We start from the raw sequence: 26,429 nt of genomic DNA, 5'->3' as shown, positions 1-26,429 counted from the left end.
GGGAGGCCTGGTGTGCTGCAGTCCATGGGGTCGCAGTTGGACACAACTGGGGGACTGCACAGCAACTACTGATATTTACAACATTTCAGTTGTGTTAGTTGATGTGGGGGAAACGTTTAAGGAAGCCAGTCCACTCTGGATTGGATGTCAGGAAAAGGAAGCAATTCCTTGACCAGATGTCTTCATAGATTGCATCACAAAGACAAGAAGACTAGAGAAAAGTTAAACCTGTAACTGGTAAAGAATGAGCAGTCACTCTGATTGGCCGAGACAGAAGGAGATTTGGTCATTTTCGTGGCTTGAACAATGTTCTTCTGTCTGTGTTCAGACAAGTATGGAGGGGCCTCGTTTTTGCCGTGGATCTAACATCAGAGCCTGATGTCTAACGTTTCATGGAACTCTGCATATTCAGTAGAACACCGAGGCCAGCTGTGAGTGCCAGGCCAGCTCCCCGATGTCACCGCCATGGGCGCTCGTTTTCCCCTCTTCCCCACGTGTCCGGATGGGAGCAGACAAGTCCAGAGATGCCTCCTCTCCACCCTGCATCTCAAGGGCTCGCTCCAACAGGATTCTGTTTCTCAACCTCAAATTGGCCAGGGATGGCGGGACGGAACCGACGTGAAAACCCCATAAAGTCTTCTGGGTCACCAGGGCTCACTACAGCTGCCCTTGAGCGCAGACTTGTCTCTCTGGAAGGGGCCTTCTCGGAATCCAACGACTATGCCCAGAGAAAACTGGAGGAGCCCAGGCCAGGCGTGCGCGGGGAACATGGCGCTATCAGCCTCACGTCAGCAAGCCAGCCCGGGTTACCAACTCCCTCTCGCGGCGGAAGCTAGACCCAGTGCGCTTGCGCGCCGTCGCCCCGCCCCCGCACAGCCCCGCCCGCGCGCAGGTCTCTGGGGCGGCAGGGCCACGCCGTGCGCCGATTGGTGGCGTTCCGGGCCCGCCCTCGGGTGATTGACGGCTCCCGGGCCGCCGCCGCCGCCGCCGCCGCCGCTGCCCCCGCCGCCGCAGGGTGTGGAGCCCGCCGCCGGTCGCGGGCTGCGCGTGTGCCGCAGCCGCCGCCCAGCCTCCGTCATGGACCTGTTCGGGGACCTGCCGGAGCCCGAGCGCTCGCCGCGGCCGGCTGCTGGTAAGCGGGCGGCCGCCGGGCTGATGAGGGCCAAGGAGGGCGGGCGGGCGCGCGGGAGGGCGAGCGCGGCCTGCACCGGTGCGGGGAGCCGGGCCTCCGCCATGTTCGCTGCGCAGGAGGAAAGGCCGCGCGCCGCCCGGCGTCCTTTGTGCGCGGCCGCTTTCCCTCACGGGAGCCCCGCGCCGCCGGCCTGCGTCCGGACCGGCCGCCTGGGGAGCTGGTAGTCCCGGGCGCGCTCCCGGTTCAGCGTTTTCCTTGCTTGGTGTTCCGTGTGTACCCCGGCGACTGAGATGGTCCCCGGCTCGGTTTCTCGTGATTCTGAGGCCCAGAAGAGAGGATTCGTTCTCTCTGCAGCCTCCGATCTTGTCTCATGACTCGGAGTAGTTTTTTGTTGTTGTTCCCTCTGGGCTCCGGGAAGTCCCCTCTCCCCAAAGGGAAGACCATTCGCCCGGTCCGCTCCCCACCCCGGCTGCCCCCTGACCTCGGCCGCCGTGCGCGTCCCGGAGGCCGGGGATCGGAGCTCCACGGGGTAGCCGTACGGGGACCACCACTCCTGGTCCTCTGTCCGGCGGGTTACAGCGGCGCCCAGGCTGAATTTGGCAAGACTTATTCACGTTTTCAGGTGCAAGACATTCAGCTGGATGCTGTGCTTTAGGATTCCCCCCCACCCCCACCCCAACCAGTCTAACTCGGTGGCAGAAAACGTGGAAAACTTCAGAACACTTTTCAGATTCCAGGCCCAGCTCAGCCCCACTCAGCTTGCAAGCCCGGAAGGTGGGGCCCGGCCCTCTGTGTTACGAAATCCGCAGCGGATTTTGTTGGACAGCCCGGGAGGGGGTCTGGAGACCCTGGTTCGGCAACTGCTGTTGTCCTAGAGGCATACGAAGGTGACTGACACCCAGCGTTTGCTTGCTTTCAGAGAAGCCGAATCCTGAATGCGAGTGGTTGACATCGAAAAGGGACAAAGTTAATGACTGGGAAATGCTGAATGTCCCGGGAAAGGGATGTTTGTGGTCCGTGAACGGAGAAGTTGGGTGGGAGGTGGTGCTGGACTTGGGCCTCCAAAGATGGAGAGACGTGTAATTTGCAGAGATTCTAAGCGAGGGAACAGTGTGATTGCTCTTTGGGGAACGTTTGGCTCTCGGGTTTGCCTGCTCATCCAACGTGGAGGAGTTGCGACTTGAGACTCGGATCCATGAAGAAGGCTCCCAAGAAGGGGTTGTTCTGCCCCATAGGGCCTGGATTCTGGCATGTGACCTGTGGACGCCAGGCCAGTCTTAGGAGGCCGTTAGTCACAAGAACGGCACTGCTGGTTTTCTCGGCAGAACATCTCATTTTGTAGATTGTTTCCTAGATTTCTTTTCTAGATTGTTCTCGTTGTGGGTGAAAACGCTGGCTTGTGTATGCAGTCTTTTTGACTCTGTTGGTGAAGGATAGCTTCTGTCTGAATATATTTGGGGCAGAGTTTGCGTTTGCAGATGCGCCTGTAAGCCTGTCGTTTTCTTTAATCGCCATCACTTTCTACCTGAAATTAATTTGGGTCCACTCAGGCGGAAGGGACCCCTGAATGATACAAAACTTGACGAGTCTTTAAGTTGGTCCCTGGAAGGACATATCCAACCCTGGCTGAGACGACAGGGTGGCAGAGGTGCTGCGTGCTGTTTAAACCCGGGTTCCCTCAAGAGTGCATCACGACCTGCCTCCTGCCTGTGAGGAGGGTGCTGGCACTGCCGCAGGTTCTCCTTGACCGAGTGTGTTTTCTGTAATAGCTTTAAAAGCAAAGAAGGCATGCTTTCTGAATTTGTTGATGACAGAACACTGACAGGGGTAAGTACTAAAGTGAGTACACAACCAGAACCCCAAGTTATCTTGACAGGCATTTAGTGAAAACCAGTAAGATTAAACTTAACAGGTTAAAAAAAAATTGATTTGAACAAGAACAGAAATTGATTTCACGGTTTTGTAAAAGTACTTTGATTTTTGAGAATTTGACTCAAATGTCATACTTTTTGTTTCTGAAAAATTGTTGATAACATTGAATGTAGAGTGCATGGGAGGAAAGTTAAGCCGGCTCCTTAAAGTGGAAGGAGCGAGGGGCTAGGCGCCGCGGGCATAGCCCCCAGAGCCTGTGCAGGTGCCACAGGCCTCTGAGCTCGCGCAGGAGCGATGAAAGGCCTGGCCATTTTCACAGACCCTAGAAGAGTTGTGTGGGGCATGTACTCAGACTGGTTTCAAATCCGAATTCTGCTCTTACTGTCTTCTGTGGCTGTTCCTGCATCTGAAAAATTAGTGTTGCCTCCTACTGTTACCCACGGCTCAGAGAGAGTACTGTGTGTAGGGGGAGCAGAGGCTCTGTGCCCAGTACTGATAGGTGCTGGTGGTTTGTGGATGTTACTCTATGAGCTAACTTTCACAGCTGTTCCAAAGAGGGGGAAATGCACTCTTAAATGTATTCTGTCAAAATGCCAAGTGTCCAAAGGGAAGAAGTGTCCACTCCTCTGATCATGTCCAGTGTGTTTTATTTAGTGTTTTGATTTTTGCTTTGAACATCACATCTAATGTTCCTATACCAAGCCTCTTACTTTTTGTGATCTGAAGAAAAATATGAAAAGAATACAGTAAATGTTTTCAGATTTTGTGCTGAATTAAGGGTTTTCATCCCAACCCTTAACAGATTTTGCTTGCTGAGTGCAATCAAGTTTCTAATGTATAGTATACATACTTATTTAAAGACAACGTGTATTTGTTCATATCAGATGGAAATGGAATTTCTTTGCTTGTTGTTCAGTCTCTAAGTCATGTCAGACTCTGCAATATCATAGTCATTAAAGTGCCAATTGATGTCTTTGAAGATAGACAGCTTATATTTGGTAGTCTGAACAAGTTAAAGGTGTCTTGGTTTAAAGTCATCTGTGTAGTAATGTGGTTTCAGCTTTATAGGGTGGTTCTTTCACTACACCAGTACGCTTTAAAACTGATGGTCTGCTGTCGATGACTAAATAAATACTTGCTTTGCAAGGCATCCTCAAAATATTTCTTTTTATGAATTTGTTGAGCTAAATATAAAATAAAGGCTAAGGTATTAGAAAAAACTTGAACTAATTGTAAAACCTCAGGGATAGTAAGAAAAAACTGAAGTCATAAAAAAATTAAAATGGATTTAGCTATGTAAAAATAAAAAAGTTTTTGGAGCCAAAGTAGCACAAAGGCAAAAGACAAATTGAGAGAAAATAGTTGCGGTACTGTTACTAAAGGTAGAAAAGCTCAGACAAATTCACAGGAAAAAGAGGTGACCCATTAGAAAAATGGTCAAAGGATGTATCCTGACAGTTTACAGAAGAACGCAGGCGACCCATCTCTGGGAACTGGTGCGCAGCTTCCTCAGTCACTGGGAAGGACAGCAGGCCACTGGTGTACCGTGGTTCTCCCTCGTCAGATTTAAAAATTGGGATGATGATAATGAGTATTTAGAGAAATGGACATTTTCATAAAGTATGTTGAGAGTGAAAGTTACCACAACTTTTTTGGGAACACATTTTGGCATTTGTCAAATTTCTTTGTTTACTTTCTGACCAGCAGTCTGGCAGATAAAATGAGGTTATAAGTCTTGGGTTGTTCATTATGGCATTATTTGTCATGTAATAAACCAGAATCAGCCCGCATGCCCATCAGTAAAGGACCTGGACAAGTGAGTGGCAGTGCTCCTGTATATTGTAGGGTAGTGGGCGACCGCTGGAAAGGATGCTTAGATGCAGCGTGCGTGAACAGTGGCACAGGTAGAGCATCGTATAGAGTGGCGGCAGGGGCTCATGGTAGAGGATCTGCCTGCGCTGCAGGAGCCGCCGGAAACACAGGTTCCATCCCTGGGTTGAGATGATCCCCTGGAGCAGGAAATGGCAACCCACTCCAATATTCTTGCCTGGAGAATCCCATGGACAGAGGAGCCTGGCGGGCTACAGTCCATGGGGTCGCAAAGAGTTGGACACCACTAAAGTGACCTAGCAGCAGCATCATTGTATATAGTGTACTTCTACCTTTTAAAAATGAACATCTTCAATTCAATACATGAGCGTAAAGGGAAATGGAAAGTATACACTAAGGTGTTATTCTGGTGAGGATAGGTGGGGAAGTGGGCCTTTTTCTAATACATCCGTGGTATTTGGAAAACATACACAGTTGTCCGTCACTCTCTGCAGGGTATCGGGTCTGAAGCCCTCTTCAGATCCCAAGATCCGAGGATGCTTAAGTCACTTATATAAAATGGTGTGGTACAGTTGGCCCTTTGTATCCACGGATGTCCCTTTGTATCCACAGGTCGACTGTATCACATTTATAGTTAAAAAGGAAATTCAGGTACAAAAAGCAATTTAGGCAAAATATTTAAGCTTTCTGTTGCTATAAGTAGCAACTTTTTGCTAACCTGAATATGATCAGCCCGAGTATTTTTGTCAGCATCATATGTAACTTTCAGTAGACTTAGCTTCAGAATGTAAATAACTTAAAACAAAAAATCTAGATGAGATTAACTGTCATGGAAAACCTGTTTTCTGTCTTGTTTCTTTCTTTATGAGAGCTCTTGTATTTAGAACTCAGGGACTACTTCTAAAGTTAAGGTCAAGGTCACACATGGTCCAATAATTGCAGCCCCAGATACTTTGACTTACTATTTATCCAACACAGAATGTAAGGTTCTGGCTAGCCAGAAGTTCCCTTTATAGCATCTGTGACGTACAGATTGTTTTTAAAGATGTAAACTATTCTAACTTTGATCCTTATGATGATGCAGAAAGGTACTCCAGAGATCTTATAGAGCCTTAAGATTATCTTTGGGGGGTTGTATAAAGGTTAAATGATCCTTGTGAAGTTCCAGTAACGGCGAGGAGGCAGTGTATAACACCTCCCCAAGAGCATGTGCTGGGAAAGCAGGCTGCCTGCATTTCAACCTCCGCTTCTCACTGGCTCGTCTCTTGGACAGTTACTTAAGCAGGTGCATCAGTTTCCTCCTCAGTAAGTAACCGTAATAATAGTACCCACTTCATAAGATTATTGTGAGAATTCAATCCATGAAAATATGTAGAGCACTAGAGTAGTTCCCGGCAGGCAGTGAATGTTTATTATCATTTGCATAAGCCATTCTCAGTTGTGGCCAACAAAACTCTGAGCTGATCTCACTGTGTTTAATTGCAGTACCACTCAGAATATTCTAGAGTGACAGAGAGCAGTTGAGGTTCACTCTGTTCAGCAGGGGAAGAGAGGCTGTTCTTTGGGGCTGGTAGTAGGTTTAAGGCACTTTCTTAACTAATTCAACAAAGGAGAGCGGCCGGGCTAGTGCTGAGCTGGAAACCCTCTTATTAGGAATGCTTGCCAGGACCAAAAATGTATTACCTGGGTAAAAGAGGACTCCCCCCCGCCCCCGCCCCAATGGACACTGGATTTGGAAAGACCTGATATAGAGAGGTAGTTTAATTCAGAAATTAAAATGTGGCCCCGCATAAGTGGAAGGGTTGGTTGCTCTTCAGGTCGGCTCCTCCCTGCAATGTCCCTCTGTCCCAAGATGCCTAGTGCTCTGACCCCACTGAATATAGTGCCACTGTTTGGGTCATCCTGTTCAGTTTGGAGTCTGTTAGAATATGATAGATATGTTGATGCTTAGACTAGTACGGTTTGAGTTCCTCTTGGAAGTGGCCTGCTGAAATATTAGTGATTCTTGTAGGAGGAATAGTACAGTGAGTAAGTGGTTGTTCTAAATGCCCTTTAATGTTCTAATGCTGTTTTTGGAATACTTCCCATAGAGTATGTCACTTGTGAGAAAAGTGAAACTGCTTGTAATTACTTAATGTCTTTATGATAATCCTAAGGGAGAAAATGGTAATTTAATGAAATAGCCATTTCCTATTTGTGTTACAGGTATAAAGCAAAAGAGTTACTTTTTGTTAAATTAGGAATTTATCAGGCATTTAATGTACTTCTGATCTAAAGACTCCTGAAGAAATTTCTTTCCTTGGAGTTTATAAATTTTACTTAAAATTTTTAGTTTTTAAAAAAGTAGAGTTGATACCCAGCTCGTTTCTAGGCAGAAAGACAATATGGATGAAACTTTCGGGGCACACATGTTGAGTTGGTTTTTAAATGGGTGCATTTCTGTACTTGAGCTCTGAGGAACAAGATCAGTGTGTTCAGTCTCAGAGGACGTGGACATCCACACCTTCATCTTTAGCCCGTTGTTTCCCCCACATTCCTGTGGGCTGGTTCGTATATTTCATAACTTCAGTAGAAATTTTGAGGAAAGCTGGAGAAGGAATAATGATTAAATTTTATGTGGAAAGGGATAATTGAGTATAAAACATTAAGACAAGTACTTTTGTTAGGTAAATCTTTAGGTTTTTAAATAGAAAGATTTCTTAGCTTTTTCCTGAGTTTATCTTGGAGTATCTAAAATTCCTCATTTTCTTCATAGATATTTATTGAATTGGGCTCTGTGCTGGAGATACCAGGTTAAGACAGATTCGGGCCTCTCACCATCTCTCTGCTTGTGTGTTTAAAATTCTACTTGGTAATTAGTTCAGAATGTTATTGAAATAGGATTTTTTAAGATTGGTAGATCTTTGAAGAGTCCCTTTATCGAGGTACCCAGATAGAATTATTGTTTTGCTCTAGAATCAGTTTTTTCTTCTCAGGATTCACTCTTAAAGAAAGGTTTTTTAAATTGTGTTCCTTTCAATACTGAAATTAGGAAGAAAAATACTTGTTTTCCTCAAAACACTCAGTAGCCCTTAAAATTCCTGTTGGATTGTCCTTCATTGCTTGTATATTGACTGTAACTGTTGGAAAAAGTGTCCATATTAAATGACTGTTGAGAAAGTATTTTGGGAAACAGTTACTCTGTCCAGTAGAGAGGAGAAGATTTGAATTTACTAGCTGACGTATCTCAGAAGATTCGAACCCCACCTGGCCAGTGTCCACGTGCTTTCTAAGCAGGTGTTCCGTGTTCTAGGGAAAGAAGCTCAGAAAGCATCTCTGCCCTTTGACCGTCTCCCTCCGGCCAGCAGTACTGACTCAGGTACAGTCTCCAGGCTCTCCCAGGTGTGTGTCAACGTGTCATCCTGGGATTGTAGTTGTCTCAATCTTTTTCCCTTTCCCCCATTTTCAACACACAGATGTTTTAGGTGTTGGACTGTCTTAAGTTTTGAATCCATGGCATAAGGTAAGGCAGAAAAATCCACTAGTTGCTAGCCGTGAGGAGCTGCGTGAAGATGTTGAGCGGTGTTCTCTGGTTCATCTGAGTGTCTGTTTTACTAGTGAAATAAGACTGGACTCTGAGGCAGGTCTTCCGTCTCCTTTGAGATGATGAGTCTCAACAGTAGGCTCGGGACGCTGTGTGCACGGCACGCGCTGCCACGGGATGGACACGAGAGCTCTGAGTCTATGTCAGTGGCCTGTGTAGGCATTCTGGTGGGATGGGTTCTGAAACGTGAGCCCCACCCTGGCTTTGGGGGCTCACTCGGTGTTTTGCTGTGTTTCAGGCTCTGGGGGACCTTTGCTTTTTGACGATCTCCCGCCAGCCAGCAGTGGCGATTCAGGTAAGTGGTAGGGAAACTAGTCCAATGTGCCGATGGAAATAATATATGATGTTCTACTCTTACATAAAGTGTGTTTATTTATAGCTGTAAAAAGCCTTAGGATGACGAATTGTAATACTACATAAGGTTTATTAAAACTAACAGATACCGGGAATCCCCTGGCGGCCCAGTGGTTAGGACTCAGTGCCTTCACTGCTGGGGTTCAGGTTTGATCCCTGGCCGGGGAACGAGGTTCCTGCCAAAACGAATAAACAAGCAAACTAAACTCAGTAGATAGCCTCAGTTGGGAAACAAAAATATACATAAATACTGCATCACTTTTTGGTGATTATTTTCTACTCCTTGGAATTTTAAGAATTCAGTCATTTACTTTGACCTTTGTTATTAATGTTCTTTAAAAAAAAAAAACAAACCTGAGTCTGTCATTGTAGTTTTGCCTTGTTATGTTCCTGACAGATCCAGATGTATCCAGCAGAAAAGTATCTGAATATGTGACGTACTTTTCACTTTTCACACTGAAAAAATATTTTCAGTATCCCTGATAATTTAGTCTTCTGTTTTATGCCACTTACAAAATAAAAAGAATATTGATCCTTAAATGAAGTTGGAGTGGCCCTGCTTTACTGACTGGTGCAGGCGGCGTGCAGGGGTTTGAATTCTTGAAGTTTAAGACCTTAGTCAGTTTCCAGTCAGAGCTCTTATGTGTGTTCTCAGCATTCTTTTTGTTGATTCCATCTTTGTCAAGCCTATTAACCGGGGCTCTGCTTGTTTCTGTAAATGTTTAACTTTTCCTTTTACGTCCCAATGGAACAGAAGGGGGAAACAGAGCAGATTCCTGTAGGTTGTCATGCATGATGAGTCTGTTATTCTGTCTGAGGACTTCTCACATGGAGCTCCCCCAGAGAGGATGGGGCAGGGCGCAGTGGGGGGCAGGGCTGATGCAGGCTGTCCTTTCATATGTGAGTATCTTCCAGTGTGAAAAGACCTTCCTTACGTTGTCAGATAGAACACTTGCTGCTTTTTCAAGTATATTTTTCTGTATTATTAATTAATTACTACTAAGTCATTGGAATTAGTCTAGCCAAGTATGGATTAAATTAGTATTTTTCCTATGTTTGGCCTTCCCAGGTGGCACTAGTGGTAAAGAACCCACCTGCCAGTGCAGGAGATGTAAGAGATGTGGGTTCCATCCCTGGGTGGGAAGATCCCCTGGAGGAGGGCATAGCAACCCACTCCAGTATTCTTGCCTGGAGAATCCCATGGACAGAGGAGCCTGGCCGGCTACAGTCCCTAGAATTGCAGAGTCAGACATGACTGAAGTGGCTTAGCGCACACACATTTCTGTATTTAGAAAAAGAATTACAGTCATCTTTCACAAGAATTCTCAGATTTTCAGGCTATGTGTCCATACGAAAAAATCACAGCATTCTCATCCAATTTACCCTTAAACCTTCCTAATAAAGACAGTACTCTCAGTTATAGTGAAAGTTAAACGTGTGTAGCTGGGGCTCCTAACAGATTTAAAGGAGGGGTCAGGGTAGTTATGTTTTAGTTATCCTCAGGGCAGAAGGCGATAAACTAACAGTAACTTAGAGGACTTCCAACACCATTATTAACAGGGTGGTTTTTTTTTTTTTTTTTTTTTTTTTTTTGGATGTAAAATGCAATCTTGTATCCAATATTTAGGATTTCTTGAGAAGACATACTCTTCTTCTCAAGCAGGCAAGAGCCATTTACAGAAGTTGACTACGCTCTAGGCCGTAAAGTCCTAGTACAGAATCAGTGTCATATGTAGACCGCATTCTCTGATTACAGTGTGATTTACTTTGAAGGCAATAACAGTTTAAAAAATTTCTGTTTTCCAACTTAAAAGAAAGGAAGATTTTTTTTCATACACATTTGGAAAACTGGAACACAAACAGTAAGTGGCAGGAGGCTAATGGAGAGACCATTGAGAGATCATGAGTTGTCCCAGTTAACTTTCCTTACCATGTAGGATAGAATGTGTGTGTTACACTGTTGCAGAAATCTGTCCTTTGCAAGTAACTGATTATTCTTGAGGGCAAGAATGTTTCCTTTTCCCCCTCAGTACTCAGAAAGGTCTGTCAAAGAGTAGTTGAATGAATAGTAAATGGTTGTACGCTTTTATGCCTACATGCAGAGAATACGTAGGGCCATTCCTTGGACGCTTGATGGACCAGGGGCTGTGATGAGAGCTTTACATGGGTTTTCCCCATCAGTTTTAAACAGCCTTCTGAGAGGACAGTGTTCTCCCTGTCCTGGATGAAAAAGCTGAGGCCTGCAGGTTAAGTAGCTTGCCTTAAGGGCACGCCCCTTGCAAATGGCAGAACCGAGACTTAAAACTAGGCCTGCTGTTCCACGGTGCATGCTCACTGCAGGTGCCCTAGCTCTTAACTTTGAATAGACATCCATCCCTTTGCAAGTGGGAATGGCTTTAGCAGTCCTGTTCTGCCTTGCAGGATACAGACGGTTCTTATAGCCTGATATTGGTCTCAGTTTAAGCCTTTGTTAGTGTTTTGGGGCTGGTTCAGGATGTTTTACTTTGCAGGTTTTGGAAAAGGTATACGTAAGGGCTTGTGGATATAAAATACCATGTGTGTGCCATAGCCCCAAAGTATGACTAGGTGTTTTTACCACTGAGAAGCCTCTCACATAACCTCTCGAGGCCATCTGAGCAGGGCCTGGATTTTAATTTGTGGTCTCCCACTGTGGGCACCCAGGGTACTGCACCACCCCTCAGAGTCATGGCTATGACCACTGAGCCTCCCTCTCTGCCAGGCCTCTCTCGAATGTCCTTTCATCTCCGAGGGCTGGGAGGGAGCCAGGTCTGCTCGGGACTTTTAACAGTCTATAGCTGTGTTTCTGTCTGGTTTTTACTTTATATTTCCAGGTTCTCTTGACACTTCGTTATCCGAGGAGGTAAAGAATGAAGGGAAAGGAGCAAAGAGAAAAGCCTCTGATGAAGAGAAGAATGGGAGTGAAGAGCTTGTGGAAAAGAAAGTTTGTAAAGGTTTTCAGACACTTTGAAAACAAATGTATTAGACTTCATATTGTAAGACAACCCAGAGCAAAAACCAGCTTAGCTTTCCAATGATAACACTTCCTTTCTGAGTCTGTGTTTAAGAAGTAGATAGGGTTCCCTGTTTGTACACGGATTTCCGAGTTCACGCTGCTTCCTCACTCTTTGCTCTCCATGTGCTCCATCTCTTACTCACCTTCGGTCAGGTAGGAAACCTGCCTTGGTCCTTCAGGGGTTAGAGACAGGTTTACTCGGCCTTGGTTAGCGTGTGGGCCCCGGTCTCTCTCTGACTACATGTCCTTGACCTCCGCCTGTCTGTTAGCACTTGGAATTCTGTGACAAGCTCGCAGGCAGCGCCCAAGAGTCGACCTGAGGCTGGAAAGAGCAATGAAATTTGTCGGCAGCTTTGTAACGTGTCGCATGAGGAGTGAGTGAGGAGTGTCAGCTGGAGAGAGAGCTGTGGGTTTTACTGACTGCGCCCGCCAGGCCACTTTGTCGCGTGCCGTCAGTGATCTCCGGCGGAGGCTGGAGGCCCCGCGGAGGACGTGAAGATGCAGGCTTCAGTGTGGCTTGTCACTGCCTGGAGCCTGCAGAGCGCTGTGCCTGCCAGCGGGTGCCCTGGCAGGAAGGGCATCTGTCACTGACGTGGCTCTCAGTGTCAGAAAATGAGCTCAAACCAGCCCTTAAAAGAGAAATTTCTGCGCTTCCAGTGGACTCCTTTTTCCTTTTCCTTCTTCAGTTAAAGTAAAAGCAGCTGATCTTTCCGTTTGTTAAGAGTCTTCCAGCCTCAAGCGTGGAAACACGTATTCCCAGTGTATCCAACAGGGCCCTTGGGGTAAACTACTTACGTGCATTTCTCTAAACTAGAGATTTTTCTGTCCTCATGAAGTTACTGACAGACGAGATTTGCAAGGAGCTCCTTGCCGCGGTCCCAGCCTCACTTCTGTGGGGCGGCAGCGCGCTCCTTGCTCTGGTGCTTTGAGCAAGTGCTCTCTTTGGAAGAGCCGCTCTGCACCGACTTGCCGTCGCCTGCTGTCTCCTCTCCGCTGCTCAGCCTTGCAGAGGCCGCCCCGTTCAGCAGTGCTCTGCTTTCTGTAGCAGACTTGCCACCTGGGAGATGCCTGGCAGGGCAGCTCTCGGACACTGCTGGGTAGAACAGCCGCAGTTCCCTCTCGCTTGCTCTGGGACTAGGGCGTCTGGAGAGAAGAGCGCAGTTTTGTATTGGCTTTTTGTTCTTTTTTCCGTAGCCTCTTCGGTGATCTTCAGCCTGAAAGGCTACGTGGCTGAGCGGAAGGGCGAGCGGGAGGAGATGCAGGATGCCCACGTCATCCTGAACGACATCACCGCGGAGTGCCAGCCCCCGTCCGCTCTCGTGTGAGTGTCCTGCCCCTGCAGCCTGCGTGGCGTGGGAGTCTGTTCTGATGCTGGTGTGGTAGTGAGGGCCCAGAGGAGCCCAAAACAGCAGAAGGCAGACTGTCGAATTTTTCCTGCAGTTGCATAAAATGAAAGTGAAGGGAAAGGTATGGAGGAAAAGCCCTTGTCACCAAGAGCAGGAGTGTGCTTAGAGTTGCTTTTAGAGCCAGGAAAGGGGCTTTGGAGAAGCCCCAGCGGGCACATCTTTTGGGAACAGATTTAATTGGGGGACACCAGGCCATAACTAGTAGCTGCCACACTGTAAGATTCTGAGTTATAAACCATGTATGAGAGGTATATATACACACATACCTCACATTATGTATGATGTTATATATTGAAGTATATGTACACATAGAATATCAAGCAGCCATTAAAAAATAAAATTTGCCATTTGCACCAACATGGATGGGCCTCAAGAGCATGCTCAGCAAAATAAGTTTATTGTTTCATGGCTCATGATGTCCCACATTGAGAAGGGATTCTAGAAATGTTTGAGGACAAGAGCGGCTCTGCAGAGTAAATGTCATTTCTCACAAGCATATTTGTTCTTTCCTTCTTGAAACAGTTTTTTAATACTGTTTATCTGTGTGTGTGAGTTTTCTGGCAAACCTGAAAGGGGACTAGGAACAGGGGTGGTGGGATAGGCTTTAAGAGTTTGGTATCAGTCAGTTTGAGCAGCAGTTCTGAAACTACCTGCTCTCTTCCAGAGGTTTTTGATTGTCAGTACTTTATCTGTGTTTGTCTGTGTTAGTGTTTAAAACTAAATCTGCTGTAAGTAGAAAACTAAATCTGCTCTAAATAGAAAAGCGTTCTGAATATTAGTGAAAAATCAGAGTTAACAGATCTTGATTTTTGAAGCAAGGGTGAGTTTTTAATTTTAAAATGTCATGGATGTTACTTCAGTATTGTCTTAGGTACTGTTACTGCTTGCTGTTCGAGTTAAAAGCTTTAATGGAGAGGAGTAATCTTTGCCTGAGGATCTTGCTGACTCTCAGTTCATTATTCCAGCACCCGGGTTTCATACTTTGCTGTTTTTGATGGACATGGAGGAATTCGAGCCTCAAAATTCGCTGCACAGAATTTGCATCAGAACTTAATCAGGAAATTTCCTAAAGGTGAGGCTCAGAGCTCAATCGGTTCATGTTCACCTGGGGGTTGGCTCTTTGTGCTGATAAGTGAGATGTCACTGGCTTTAGCGAAGAATCCTTGATGAGCGTAAGAGCCTGGTGTAGAGGAGGCCATGCGGAGGGGAGCAGGGGCTGCGCGGCGGGCCCACCGTGGAGCTTGTGTCTCTGGGTGATGGCGCCTCTTGCCTCTGCACTTGGGGGGATACTCAGGCCCCCACTTACAGTGGAGGAAGCACAGCTGGTTCTCGGCCGTAACAGAGCCGCGGTGGCCGGAGGGCCGTCTCCCTCCTTAAGACTTCGCTTTCTTTCCTGGCTGCTGCAACAGGAGATGGAATCAGCATAGAGAAAACGGTGAAAAGGTGCCTTCTGGACACCTTCAAGCATACTGATGAAGAGTTCCTGAAGCAAGCCTCAAGCCAGTAAGTGTGACCATGTGAAGACCTGTGAGCAGAGGGTGTGTGTGGTTTTCCTAAATGCATTTCAGGCCTTCCGACACTGTGTAATGCTAACGCTTGTTGTCTGAAAAACTCCTAGCACCAAGTAAGCGCTTACAGCTTAATGAAGTCTGAATTAAAAAAAAAAAATGTATCAAAGAAACCGTCCATTTTAAAAGTATGACACTTCCCTTTCAACTCTGGAAATTCAGTCTCAGAGCTAGCATGTTGGTGGTGACTGTGTGTCTGATATGTTCCCCTTCCAGGAAACCTGCCTGGAAAGATGGGTCCACTGCCACGTGTGTCCTGGCCGTAGACAACACTCTCTACATCGCCAACCTTGGGGACAGTCGGGTATGTGGCTGTGGTGCCGCCCACTGAGGCAGCAGCGCATCCGAGGGGACGAACCGTAGGCAGCGCTGTGGGATAAGGTTGCAGCCACGACGGTGGGCTCACAGCCTTCATTCTTGGCGGGCGCTACAAGGGGCTGTGTTGCAGAGTTAAAGGTTCTGGTTCAAGGAATGGCTGCTAAACTGGAGGCTGTTTGTTCTGGGAAGACTTACACCCTATCTGTCAGACAGGTACAGAGCTGTGAGTTGGAATTTAATTGGCCCTCAAGTAAAACTACTTATATTTAAACAAATGTTTGTCTTCATTTCTTTGACCTCAGATAGTAATGAATGAAAAGTATTAACCCCTGCCTCTCCAAATTATGTAATTTCAAAATAATTCAAAAGCTGTGACTAGAAGAGTGCTCGGTGATGGGATGAATGTCCGCTGAGCCCAGGACTCAGGGCTGAGGGAGAAAAGCCAGCTGCTCCCCACTGATGACGGCCTGCGTCGCGCCCCGGCCGTGGGGGCTGACTTGGACCTGGGGGAGGCTCCGTAGGGCCCCTGCAGTGCCTGCTGTCTCCCCACTGATGACGGCCTGCGTCGCGGCCCGGCCGTGGGGGCTGACTTGGACCTGGGGGAGGCCCCTGCAGTCCCTGCAGTGCCTGCGGCGCCCCTGCCGCCCGCCCGCCGTGCTTGTGCGGCAGCCACTGGGCAGAGTGGCCTTCCCACCCTGTTGCTTTTAGGGTGACTTGGGACACGGGGCACTGGGAGCTGTGAGCACCCCAGATGAAAGCCCTGCCCCAGTGGGGTCTGTGTTGGGGTGACTCTAGTGGGTCTCTCTGGTGGGACTGCCTCTTGTACATGGGCGTTCAGACCAGAGGACTTCAAGAACATGTGTACGAATTAGCCAAAAAGAGAGACTTTGGAGTCAGACCCAGTTTCATTCCTGGCCCTGTTCTGTGACTCCAGGCGTGATGCTTGTCCTCTGGGCCTCAGGCTTCCCCCTCCGTAGAGTAGGAGGTTTGTCCGGAAGTGACCACACAGTAATCACGGTGACGGGAACACGCGGACGTGTACTTGATCAGCCCACCGAGCGGGCCAGTGTAGACTTGGGGAGCAGTGGCGCCTGAAGGGGCCTCGGCACTTTAGGGGACCTGCCTTCACGTCACGGGTGGGAAGACGGTGCCCTGGCGAGGGGAGCAGGGGCTGCGGTCGCCTGGTGCTTCTCCCCTGGTGTTTGCGTGTGTGTGACTCCACTTTGCCACTTGATGCTTTTGACGCTGGACCTGCTGAACTCAAGCTTGTCAGCAGGAGGCTGACTCTGAAAGTCAGTTGTTGACCTTGCTCTTCCCCTGTCAGCGTTACGCACCGGGCTTGTTCGGTTTCACACCTGTTGTACTCTCATCTTCCCAGGCAATCCTTTGTCGTTACAATGAGGAGAGTCAAAAACACGCGGCCTTAAGCCTCAGCAAGGAGCATAATCCAACCCAGTATGAAGAACGAATGAGAATACAGAAGGCCGGAGGGAATGTCAGGTAACCAGAGGGTGGCAGGGGCTCCGGGAAGGGGGCCGCTGTGGAGCGAGCCGAGAGGCCTCCGCGGGTGGGGCCTTCTGCCTGTGCAGTCTTCAGCATGAGGAGACTGTCTGAGGTCTAACTTGGTGAACACGTGTCGTGGGGTTTCACGTGTGTCCAAGTGGGAGCAAACCATGTGTGTGCAGGAAACGTGCTTCCCTCCATCTGCAAAAGGAGGATTCCTGTCTCAAATTCAAGCTTACCATTTCCAGCATTTTCTATGGTCCTAGGAACTTTCCTAAAATCTAGTATTTGTCGTAATTGGATAAGCTACACTTTGGGCAGTTTCTGCAGAGAGAACACCTAGAGTGGTTAGGCATGAGCTCTGGGCTTCTGGGGAGCAGCTTCTCAGGCCCAGGGGCCGCGCTAGCCTGGCTTGGCCTGCCGCGGTGGTTTCCTCTCCGTACATCTTTGAAGACGGTGCCAGCTCTAGTCTGTCACCGGCCACCTCTCAGGCAGTTAGGCAGGGCTGAGGGCGCGGCATTAGCAACATCACCAGAGGTGCTTTCTGGTTCATCTTAGGTTTGAGCCGTTTGAGATCTCGTTGCCTGTTGGAGGAAGTGAGACGCCGGTGTGAGACGCAGTCACTCCTCCTGGGCGGTGTCGTTTCTCTTCTGTTGTTCACTTGGGGCAGTTTTTGTTGTCGCTCCAAGGCTGTTTCTGGCCGGTGGTGCAGGGAGGTCTCTGGAGAGGAGTCAGAATTCTTAGGGTTGGTTAAAAAACTCCAGGGTTAGTAAAAGGCGATTTTGGTCTGGGTTGTGGCTGTCTGCGTGAGCCACGACGGAATTATAGACTGGGTTCTGCCCTTGGGCAGCGCCGTGGGTGGCTGAGCCCCCGTGGCCGCTGTGGGCGCTGGTGCCCGAGCGTGCGAGCCCGTGGGTGGCTGAGCCCCGTGGCCGCTGTGGGCGCTGGTGCCCGAGCGTGCGAGCCCGTGGGTGGCTGAGCCCCGTGGCCGCTGTGGGCGCTGGTGCCCGAGCGTGCGAGCCCGTGGGTGGCTGAGCCCCGTGGCCGCTGTGGGCGCTGGTGCCCGAGCCTGCGAGCCCGTGGGTGGCTGTTAGTACCATCATCGTCTCGGTCCTTTCTTGCAACTTTAACTTTAAATTCTGCTTTTGTCTGATCTCCTTGACAAGATTTGACATTAACATTCCTATGGCTGAAAGTAAGACCAGCTGTGTTGCCTTTACTCCCCGTTCCCCAGTCCCCATTTATTAAGAGCTGTGTGGACTCACAGTGCACCCCTCAGCTTGAAGAAGAGAGTGGGGCGCTCAGAGACAGGAGGGGTGACTGTTCCCGAGCTAAGGGCTGCGCTGTGGCCCGTCTCCTGCCTGAGGCCGGGGCTGGCATGCTTTTTCTTTTCGTCCATGCCCTCGCACTTTCATTAAGATTTTCAAACTTGCAGAAAAAATTTTAAAATAGTAAGCATTTAAATATCTACTACCTAGATTCAGTAGTTAACATTTTGCCATATTTGCTTTGTCTGTTTATGTGTGTGTGTGTGGCTGAACTATTTAAAAGTTAGTTGCAGACATAATAGCTAAGAAAATAATCATTCCTTAGTCTGTATTAGGTTATCTTAACATTCCATGTGTGGCCTCATTTCCCCAGTTGTCCCCAAAGTGTCTGTGTTGGAAGCCAGGGTCTGGTCAGCACTGGACTCGTGTGTTTCCGTGAAGAGGCATCTCTGCTCTGGCTTGGATCGCGTCCCCAGTCAGCCCTTGTACAGGGTCACCAGCACCGTTTAAGGCGCCTGTATGTTATGTCTTATAAAGCAGAATTTAGGTCTACAGGCTGCTTTAGGTTCAGGTTACACGTCTTCAGTAAAGGTATCTGACGGGGGATGCCAGGCGCTTCTGACTGCCCCCACATCAGTAGCCGAGTGCGATCACGGCTGGAGATGCGGGCTCTGTGCTGGCCACCGTCGACAGCAGATGGCTCCAGGGTGGAGGACATGTTTCCGTGTGCAGTCTGCCGGTAGTCTGGGGAGGTCCACTTGGGCACCTTGGGACTGTTGCCCGTCAGCCTTTCAGCTGACGATTTTAGCGGCCCTCAGCGACCTTGCACGAATCAGCTTCTTCACAGGGCCAGCAAAGAAGACCATCGACTTCTGGCTCCTTCTGCTCGTGGTAGCAGGCATCCTGTTAGGAAGGGCTTTCCTTCGTCAACAGGGGGAACCAGTTTTCCCCTGAAAGCAAGGTATGTGTTGAATTCTTCCATCACCATTTGCAGAGTGGGAGCACCCACAGCTGTGGAAACTCGTGGTTTTTCTTTCCCTTCTCTGCTGCTTCCGTCCCTCTTCCTTGCTCCAGGAGTCACTGCAGGTGGGTTTCTGTATCCAGGGCGCTGACTCTAGCCGTAGAGGCAGGGTGTTCTTGCTGCTTACGTGCCCTCTGTGGCCAGCGGGAGGGAGCGCCTTCCACACGTCTGCCTGTCTTAAAAGAGCTCCATGTGCCGGGGCTGCTGGGCTCAACTGCAGTGTCCTCAGTTCACACCTGTTCCAGGACAGAACCAGGAAACACACACACACACGTGTGCTCTCTGTAGCCTGTGAGTTTAGACTGCTACTTCTCATTCAGATGGAGCATCTACAGGGCTTTCTCTTAACTTCTTTGACTCAGTAGTTGTAGTGTCTTCTTTTATCCTGAAGATCTTGGTTCCTAATAACATTGCGTATTTATTTGCCAGAATAGCTTTTTGAAACTTGTAACATCAGCAGCATCGCTGTTACTGAGCGTGAGTTCCTGGTGGTTCTCTTTAGTCTGTGTCTCACTGAGGATGTACCGAGTGTTGTGTGTAAACATGGAGTAGTTATTTTCACTGTGGTTTTGTTACACTCTGGTTATCATGATCATTAGTTTCATTTTGTTTTCAACTTCAGGGCTCTTTTACCCTCTATTATGAAGCATTTACATGGTGAGATAGGAGCCCTGGTGCGCTGTTGGTGGGAATGTAAAATGGCACAGCCATTGTGGAACACGGCATGGCAGTTCCTTACAAATTAAAACTAGATCTACCGCCACAACATTGTAAACCAGTACTTCAATAAAGAGTAAAGGTAAAAGCACATAGACCCGCCGTATGAGCCAGCAGGCCCAGCGCTGGGTCTGTGTGCCCAGAACTCAAAGCAGTGGATTTGAGCCGATACGCACGCGCCCATGTGCACAGCGTCATTTTCCACGGTGGCCACAAGGTGGGAGCAACCCAAGCGTCCATCGTTAGATGAAGAGACAGACAAAACATGGCCCTCCATAAAATGGAAGCACTGTGCAGCCTTGATAGGAGATCCTGTCATATGGACGAACCTTGAGGACAGTTTGCTAAGTGGAGTAAGCCAGACACAGAAGAGCAAACACTGCGTGATTCCATTTATATGAGTCCCTGAGTGGCCAGCGTCCTCCTCAGGACAGAAGGCAGGACGGGGTGGTGGGGCGGGGAGGGGAGGTTAGTGGTCGCAGAGTCCTGGTGGGGGATGGGAAAGCTTGGAGATGAAGGTTGCACAACAGTGTGAGTGTCCCTAACGCCACGCAACCGTTTGCTTAAAAGTGAAGATGACAAATATGTTATAATTTTTACCATGATTTTAAAAGGGAATAAGACCCACGTTTACCTGGTTAGCTGTCTAAAATACAAAGCAGAGACTTGCTTTCACGTCTTGGTCTCTTCACCCTCATCTCCTGAATCTTTCCAGTGTGTCTTCCATGTGTGTGTTTTTATTTTCCTCCTTTGCTACACTGAAGGTAGTGGACTGTGTGCAGTGCGTTACGCCGCTTCAGGAGAACTCCTTGGAGAAGCTGAGGACAGTTTGATGTTTATTTTACGAGGAAGGGAAGCTTACACCTGAAGCATCTGCCTTCGGGTCTAGAGCGCTGCGTGTCTGGTGCACTCTCTGATGACAGGGAGATAGTTCTGGAATCATAGGTGCAGTCCTGCCCTGTCGCACCCATCCTGCTGAAACTCCGGACCTTGGCATCTGCCATCCTGGGATGGTCAGAGGAAGATGGAGCTTCCACCTCCCAGCCTCAGCTTTGCGAGCCCGTCGAGACCACTGTGTCCCTGGGCCAGAGCAGCTGCGGTCAGAGCAGGCTTCGGCTTGTTCTGGCAGCCAGGGGTTGGTCTCTGTGCCCCTCCCCCGCTGTGAAGGGGAAACCGGAACAAAACACCAGAAGGCGCTGCGGTCAGGACACTGGTGACGGACTTGGCACCAGTGGGACAGCCGCTGTCTGACTGATGGGTGGACGGAAGGGAGGCAGGAAGGATGCTGCGTGGAGCACAAGCCACAAGTGCTGGAGGGCAGGAGGCCAGGCCTGTGGGCGGCAGGTCCCCGGCGAAGGCAGGTTGGCTCAGGGGCTGGGACTTCAAAACCCACTCCCTGCCCAGCACAGTGGGGGAAGAGTGGATTCTCGCGGATTGCCGGGGAGAGGCCGGCGCAGAGCACCCAGAGTCCTGTGCTGCGTGGGGGAAGCTGGCTGTGTGTGGAGGGGCTGTCGAGGAGGCTTGGGGCGGGCGCAGCCTGTGGCCCACATGGCTGGTTCTGGGCAGCCCTTGCTGGGAGCAGTCCTGCTGGGCTCGCTGGGCAGAGGGCAGGTGGTGTGGCTGTGCTCCTGTGATGCACAGCCTGCGCGGGCCCGGGCCTCTGCAGCTGGCTGGCGCCCGCACCACACATCCCATGCAGCCTGCTGTGCTGAGTGCAGGCAGAGCGCCAGCCCGCTGGGCTCGCTTCCGAAGCGTGAGTGGACTCTTGTCCTGGTGGTACCGGGGTCTTCAGCCCTGCCTCTGCGCACAGTCTTGTTGAAAAAAGCTGGGTCTGTGACTCGGGGGGAGGCCGCGCGGGTGCCCCGGCCCTCGGTCCCAAAGACGCACTCTGGACCGCGGGCTCTGAGCTGCTGCCTCTGGCACGCTGAGGGCTGAGGGTCCCCCACGCACTTCTTCACCCTCAGCTCAGCGCTGGCGCCCTTTGCTCCCTTTTGCCTTTTGTTCTGCTGTTCGTACCTGAGAAGATTGCTCAGCTGCTCACAGATACCAGCACAAGTCTTTGCTGCTGGTGGTTTGTCTGGGACCACCGAGAGGGTGACTCTGAGGGCCAGCGAAGGGCCGGGAGCCAGGCGGGATCCTGACTCCGAGAGCGGCCCCGGGCCAGGTGGGCGGTTCCGGCTCCTGTTCCGGTGGCTCAGCTTCCAGGGCACGTCCCCGTTGGGAGCCCCGTGGTGATGCGGCACCTCCGCGCACAGCTCTGCGGTTGGCTGAGCTCTCTGGCGCCCCTTGTCAAGTGTGGCGTCTCCTCTGGTCTCACACCTGAGAGCCTGGGTGTTCGAGCGTTGTAGCTGCCCGAGTGGCAGAGCAAGCGGCCACCAGGATTGTCCTTGGGAGCGGCAGGCATGGGGCTGCTCTCCCTGCTGACAGGACCAGCTGTCCTAGGCCCTGCAGTCACCTTTCCCTCTCCTGGAAGCAGAATGAGCAAAGGTGTAATTCTGTCCAGAGTTCTCCTGTTTGTATTTAAGTCATTAAAGCATGTTCATACCCAAGGTAAAGAACACTTGCTTCTGAATCAGAGGATAGTCATTTTCAGGTATTTTCCAAATCTAATTAGAGTGAAATACAAAATATCCCTCTATCCCAGCTGTTTGTAACCCTGGTGGCTTGAAAGTGAAAGAAAGTGAAAGTCGCTCAGTTGTGTCCAACTCCTTGCAACCCCATGGACTATACAGACCACGAAATTCTCCAGGCCAGAACACTGGAGTGGGCAGCCTTTCCCTTCTCCAGGAGATTTTCCCAACCCAGGGATCGAACTCAGGTCTCCCACATTGCAGGTGGATTTTTTACCAGCTGAGCCACCAGGGAAGCCCAGGAATACTGGAGTGGGTAGCTTTTCCCTTCTCCAGGAGATCTTCCCAACCCAGGGATCAAACCCAGGTCTCCCACATTGCAGGCGGATTCTTTACCAGCTGAGCCAGCAGGAAAGCCCAGGAATACTAGAGTGGGTAGCCCATCCCTTCTCAAATCAAACCGGGGTCTCCTGCATTGCAGGCGGATTCTTTACCAACTGAGCTATCAGGGAAGCCCATGGTGGCTTTAAGGTAAAAACAAAACAGAGACAAAGCCAGGTCTGCTCCCAGTCAGGCTTGACTCTGGGCTTTGGGCAGACCAGTGGGCTAGGCCTGGCGGGGCCACGAGCCAGGTTGAGGGGCGCTGGTGCCAGCCGTGTGCGGGGCAGCGGGCCGGTAATGACCCGGGACAGGAAGGCTCTGCGCAGTGGTGCGGGGCTGTGTGTCACTGGCAGCTGAGGGACGTGGATGCCACAGGTCACGTCTCACCCTGTCCCACTCCTCTGCTTTTGCGGCCAGAGTCTGGGCCCCGGGAGCCTGGCCTCAGGTGGAGTCTGATGTGCCTCCTCTCGCTGCAGGGACGGGCGTGTCCTGGGTGTGCTGGAGGTGTCCCGCTCCATCGGGGACGGGCAGTACAAGCGCTGCGGGGTCACTTCGGTGCCGGACATCAGACGCTGCCAGCTGACCCCCAACGACAGGTAGGCTTGGCGCGGGGCGCCGGGCGGCCGCCTCCCTTGTTTCTCTGCTGACTTCTTCCAGTTGGCGTACTGAACCTGGGGTGGCGAGTGGGCGGCCGGCCATGTCTTAGGCACCATGCTGGGCCCTCCAGGTGCAGGGATAAATAAAACCCCAGTCTGCTCTCGTGGGTCCAGTCTGACCACATGTGAACAGGCGTGTCCAGTCCCGTGTGTCTTAGGGGTGCGGGTGCTCCGGGAGCCTTTGGCCTTGGCGGGAGGGAGACATGCGTGTTGGAGAAAGCAGGGCTTTCCCGCAGGGGACAGACCCCAGGGTGGTGAAGTGGGATGGGGTGAAGGTGCGGCCAACCGATGCCACAGGGCGGGGTGGGGGGGTGTCAGGAAATGGTGGCAGGCACTCGAGGGCAGGTTGCAGAGGTCTGGGTTCTCTGCTGAGCAATCTGGGTTTTAGCTCATAATGGGAGAATCGTGGGAGGTTTTTAAGCAGAGCTGAAGTAGTTTGAAGAAAGATACCTCTTGTCCACCTCTGTTTCTGAGCTACTTGAGAATAAGGCCCTGTGCCTGGCGGGAGAAGGACGGGGCCCATGGGGTCCAGGGGCATGTGTCGAGGGTGTGGGCACTGAGGTGGCAGTGAGGGGCCGGGGGGCCAGTGCTGCTGGGGGCGCCTTTCCACACCCTCCGCGCCTGCCTCAGCCCCTCAGAGCACGTTTCCACCCGCTCCTCCAGCTCCCCAGGTGACGCCTCGGGAGAGTCTTGTTGCCACATGAGAGCAGGCCCCATGTTGTCCCTGCTGTACAGCAGAGCAGAGCCCCGCTCCAGGGTCTTTCACCTCGGCGGAAGGGGCTGGCACCACTTGGACTGGGGCCCTCATGGGCCCCAGGCACAAACCACGTACCTGCAAATGCTCGCTGAGTGAGTGCCCAGTCAGAGGTGGAAAACCAGGATGCGGGTGTTAAAACGGGGAAAGAGACGAGCAGGAGAACTGGAACCGTCCCACCCTCTCCATCCCTGTCAGAGAGACTCCCCTTGGGAAGTCTGGGGGGACTTTGAAAGGGACAGGGGCCTCTTCTCCAGCAGTGAAAGTGGGTGGCTGTCCTCCCTTCACGTGGGCAGTGAGCACTTGACGTTCCTGAAGTCCAAGCATCCGTCCAGTTTGGGGAACGGATTGAGGCCTGCGGTGACTGACGCTTACCGTGTATTTATCGTACCACCTGATATATCTCCTCGGTGATCTTCCTGGAGTTTGTCTGAGAAGCTGGGATTGGGTTCATCCGTAGCTTAGGTGAACAGTGCAGTCTCAGCTCTGATGTGTACCGTCTCACCCAATATATTTTTAAGTAGCTTTAACCTTGATCTTGTAGACGTTAAATTGGTTTTAAAATGTTTAGCTTTTGACTAGTTGGCCAAATACATTTTACCTCCATTGCCAGGGTATTTTGTAAAGTTTGCTGCTAAAACCCATTTATGTTTTTCTCCATGTTATAGGTTTATTTTGCTGGCCTGTGATGGCCTCTTCAAGGTCTTTACCCCAGAAGAAGCCGTGAACTTCATCTTGTCCTGCCTGGAGGTGAGCACTCTCAGAAGGGGTGGGTGCCCGTTGTTCCGGCTGCCCTTGGGCTTCAGAGGAGAAGTCCCGGGCCCCTTCCGCCGTGTCCCCGTGTCCCCTTGCAGCCCCGGGCCCCCTTTCTCCCGTGTCCCCGTGCAGTTCCGGGCCCCCTACCTCCCATGTCCCCAGGGGGGAGTGGGACCTCCATCCAGGGCACTCACTGCTCAGTTTCTCCCACGCCCCCCCCCACGGGGACTGGGAGCAGTTGTCCCTCGTGGGGGGCATCTCAGGAGTGGTGGGGCGCGGGCTCCCTGTTCACCAGCACCCCTTTCCCACCCTGTAGGACGAGAAGATCCAAAGGCGGGAAGGGAAGCCCACTGTGGACGCCCGCTACGAAGCCGCCTGCAACAGGCTGGCCAACAAGGCGGTGCAGCGGGGCTCGGCGGACAATGTCACCGTGATGGTGGTGCGGATAGGGCTCTGAGGCGGGCGCGGCGGCGCGGCCTTGACTCCGAGGTTCGTTTTTTGTGTTGTGCACATTATGTGTTTCGTGTACTCCTGTGGGATGCTCATGGCTGTAAATAAAGGTGTTTTTTCTAGACTTTTGAGTTACTACATTTTGAGCAACACCTTGACCTTCCAGGGGTTGTATTTGCTTTTGAATGTGTTTTGGGTCTTTCCTTGTTAAAAGTGTTGTGGGCCTCTTGGATTGGCCAGTAGTCATGGCCGTCAGCTGCTCACCGCGCAGGGCTTTGTAGTTTAGGGCACCTTTCCCGTGCTGCCGCCCCGCGATAACTGGCTGGGGAAGTGGCGTTTCACAGAGGGGAGTGAGGTGGTGACTGGCTTAGACAGGCCAGCTCCAGAACCCAGGGCTGCTGGAGGAGCTGGCTGCTTTCAGCTCTGCAGACGAAAATAAGGTGACGAAGCGTTAACGCGGCGTGAGCCCAGGCTCAGCCAGGAGGTCAGGCTGAGAGCTGAGCAGTGCCCCACTGGGCCCTCCAAAACACCCGAGTGCCACTCATTTCCGGTCCTGTGATGCCAGGCTGCTGCTGGATGCCCAGGTGTGGAACACACACGTCTCCAGGGCTGGGCAGTCCCACTGCGGCCCCGTGTGGCCTGAGGCCTGGCCTCCTGGCTCAGGGGCGTGCGTACTGGGCTCTAGGCTGGGCTTAAGTCGGGCTTCACAGCAACACTTCTGTCCAAGATGCTAAAATCGTGTGATGAGCCTCCCCAGGAAAACAAACTCGAAATTCTTTTCACGCCCTTCTTCACACAGAGAGCAGGACACTGGTATTGCTGGTAAAGCTCCTTAGTAAGACGGCTTTCAGGTCTTTCTGTGTAAATGCTTGCCTCGGGATGATGTAAGATTCTGAAGACGGGCTTTTGAAGCTGTTCTGTCATCTTTGTGGGCCTCGCCCAGCCTGCCACAGGCCTTATCACTTCGTCAGCTCCGTTAGAAGGACTGGCCTCCCTGCTGCAAGTACCTTGGGAACGCTTCCAGCATACCCCTTCCCAGCGCGGAGAGCCAGGCTCCCTCTCTGCGGAGGCAGTGTGCCATCACGGGAGGAGAGAGCCTCGGCGTCTCAGACATGGGAAACCGCGCAAGTTACTCAGCCAAACGTTTTCTTACAGCTGACAGGTGTCCCTAATTCCCAGAGTGCCGCTTCCTGGAGCTGGGAGAGGCTTGGCGTGGGGTTTCCCTGGCCAAACCCACGCTCCCCCTCCAACCCCTG

The 26,429-nt window shown here is 50.8% G+C and overlaps 1 protein-coding gene across 2 annotated transcripts; it reads left to right on the top strand.

Moving 5' to 3' along the window:
- The first annotated feature begins 976 nt into the window (after positions 1-976).
- On the top strand, positions 977-25,297 carry LOC102412635 (ILK associated serine/threonine phosphatase). 2 transcript variants are annotated; one of them, XM_025289263.2, is made up of 12 exons: positions 980-1,132; positions 8,127-8,192; positions 8,656-8,712; positions 11,624-11,743; positions 13,000-13,126; positions 14,177-14,283; positions 14,621-14,714; positions 14,996-15,083; positions 16,476-16,597; positions 23,034-23,153; positions 24,636-24,717; positions 25,040-25,297. In XM_025289263.2, the coding sequence occupies exons 1-12, from the start codon at positions 1,078-1,080 to the stop codon at positions 25,178-25,180; spliced, it is 1,179 nt and encodes a 392-aa protein (XP_025145048.1). In that variant the 5' UTR covers positions 980-1,077; the 3' UTR covers positions 25,181-25,297. The 2 variants fall into 2 exon arrangements, with proteins under 2 accessions (XP_025145049.1, XP_025145048.1); XM_025289264.2 differs by lacking the exon at positions 8,127-8,192 and having other exon boundaries at positions 977-1,132.
- The last annotated feature ends 1,132 nt before the right edge of the window (positions 25,298-26,429 follow it).

This window comes from Bubalus bubalis, chromosome 6, assembly GCF_019923935.1.
Source record: "Bubalus bubalis isolate 160015118507 breed Murrah chromosome 6, NDDB_SH_1, whole genome shotgun sequence".
Taxonomy (NCBI): Eukaryota; Metazoa; Chordata; class Mammalia; order Artiodactyla; family Bovidae; genus Bubalus; species Bubalus bubalis.
This window is presented reverse-complemented; position numbering and strand designations above follow the sequence as displayed.

Bases quoted from the DNA above. Each gene is read 5' to 3' on its own strand.
- LOC102412635 (XM_025289263.2), top strand. From the start codon at position 1,078: ATGGACCTGTTCGGGGACCTGCCGGAGCCCGAGCGCTCGCCGCGGCCG. The intron at 14,284-14,620 runs GTGAGGCTCAGA...CTGCTGCAACAG, and splicing joins AATCAGGAAATTTCCTAAAG to GAGATGGAATCAGCATAGAG. The intron at 24,718-25,039 runs GTGAGCACTCTC...CCCACCCTGTAG, and splicing joins TCATCTTGTCCTGCCTGGAG to GACGAGAAGATCCAAAGGCG.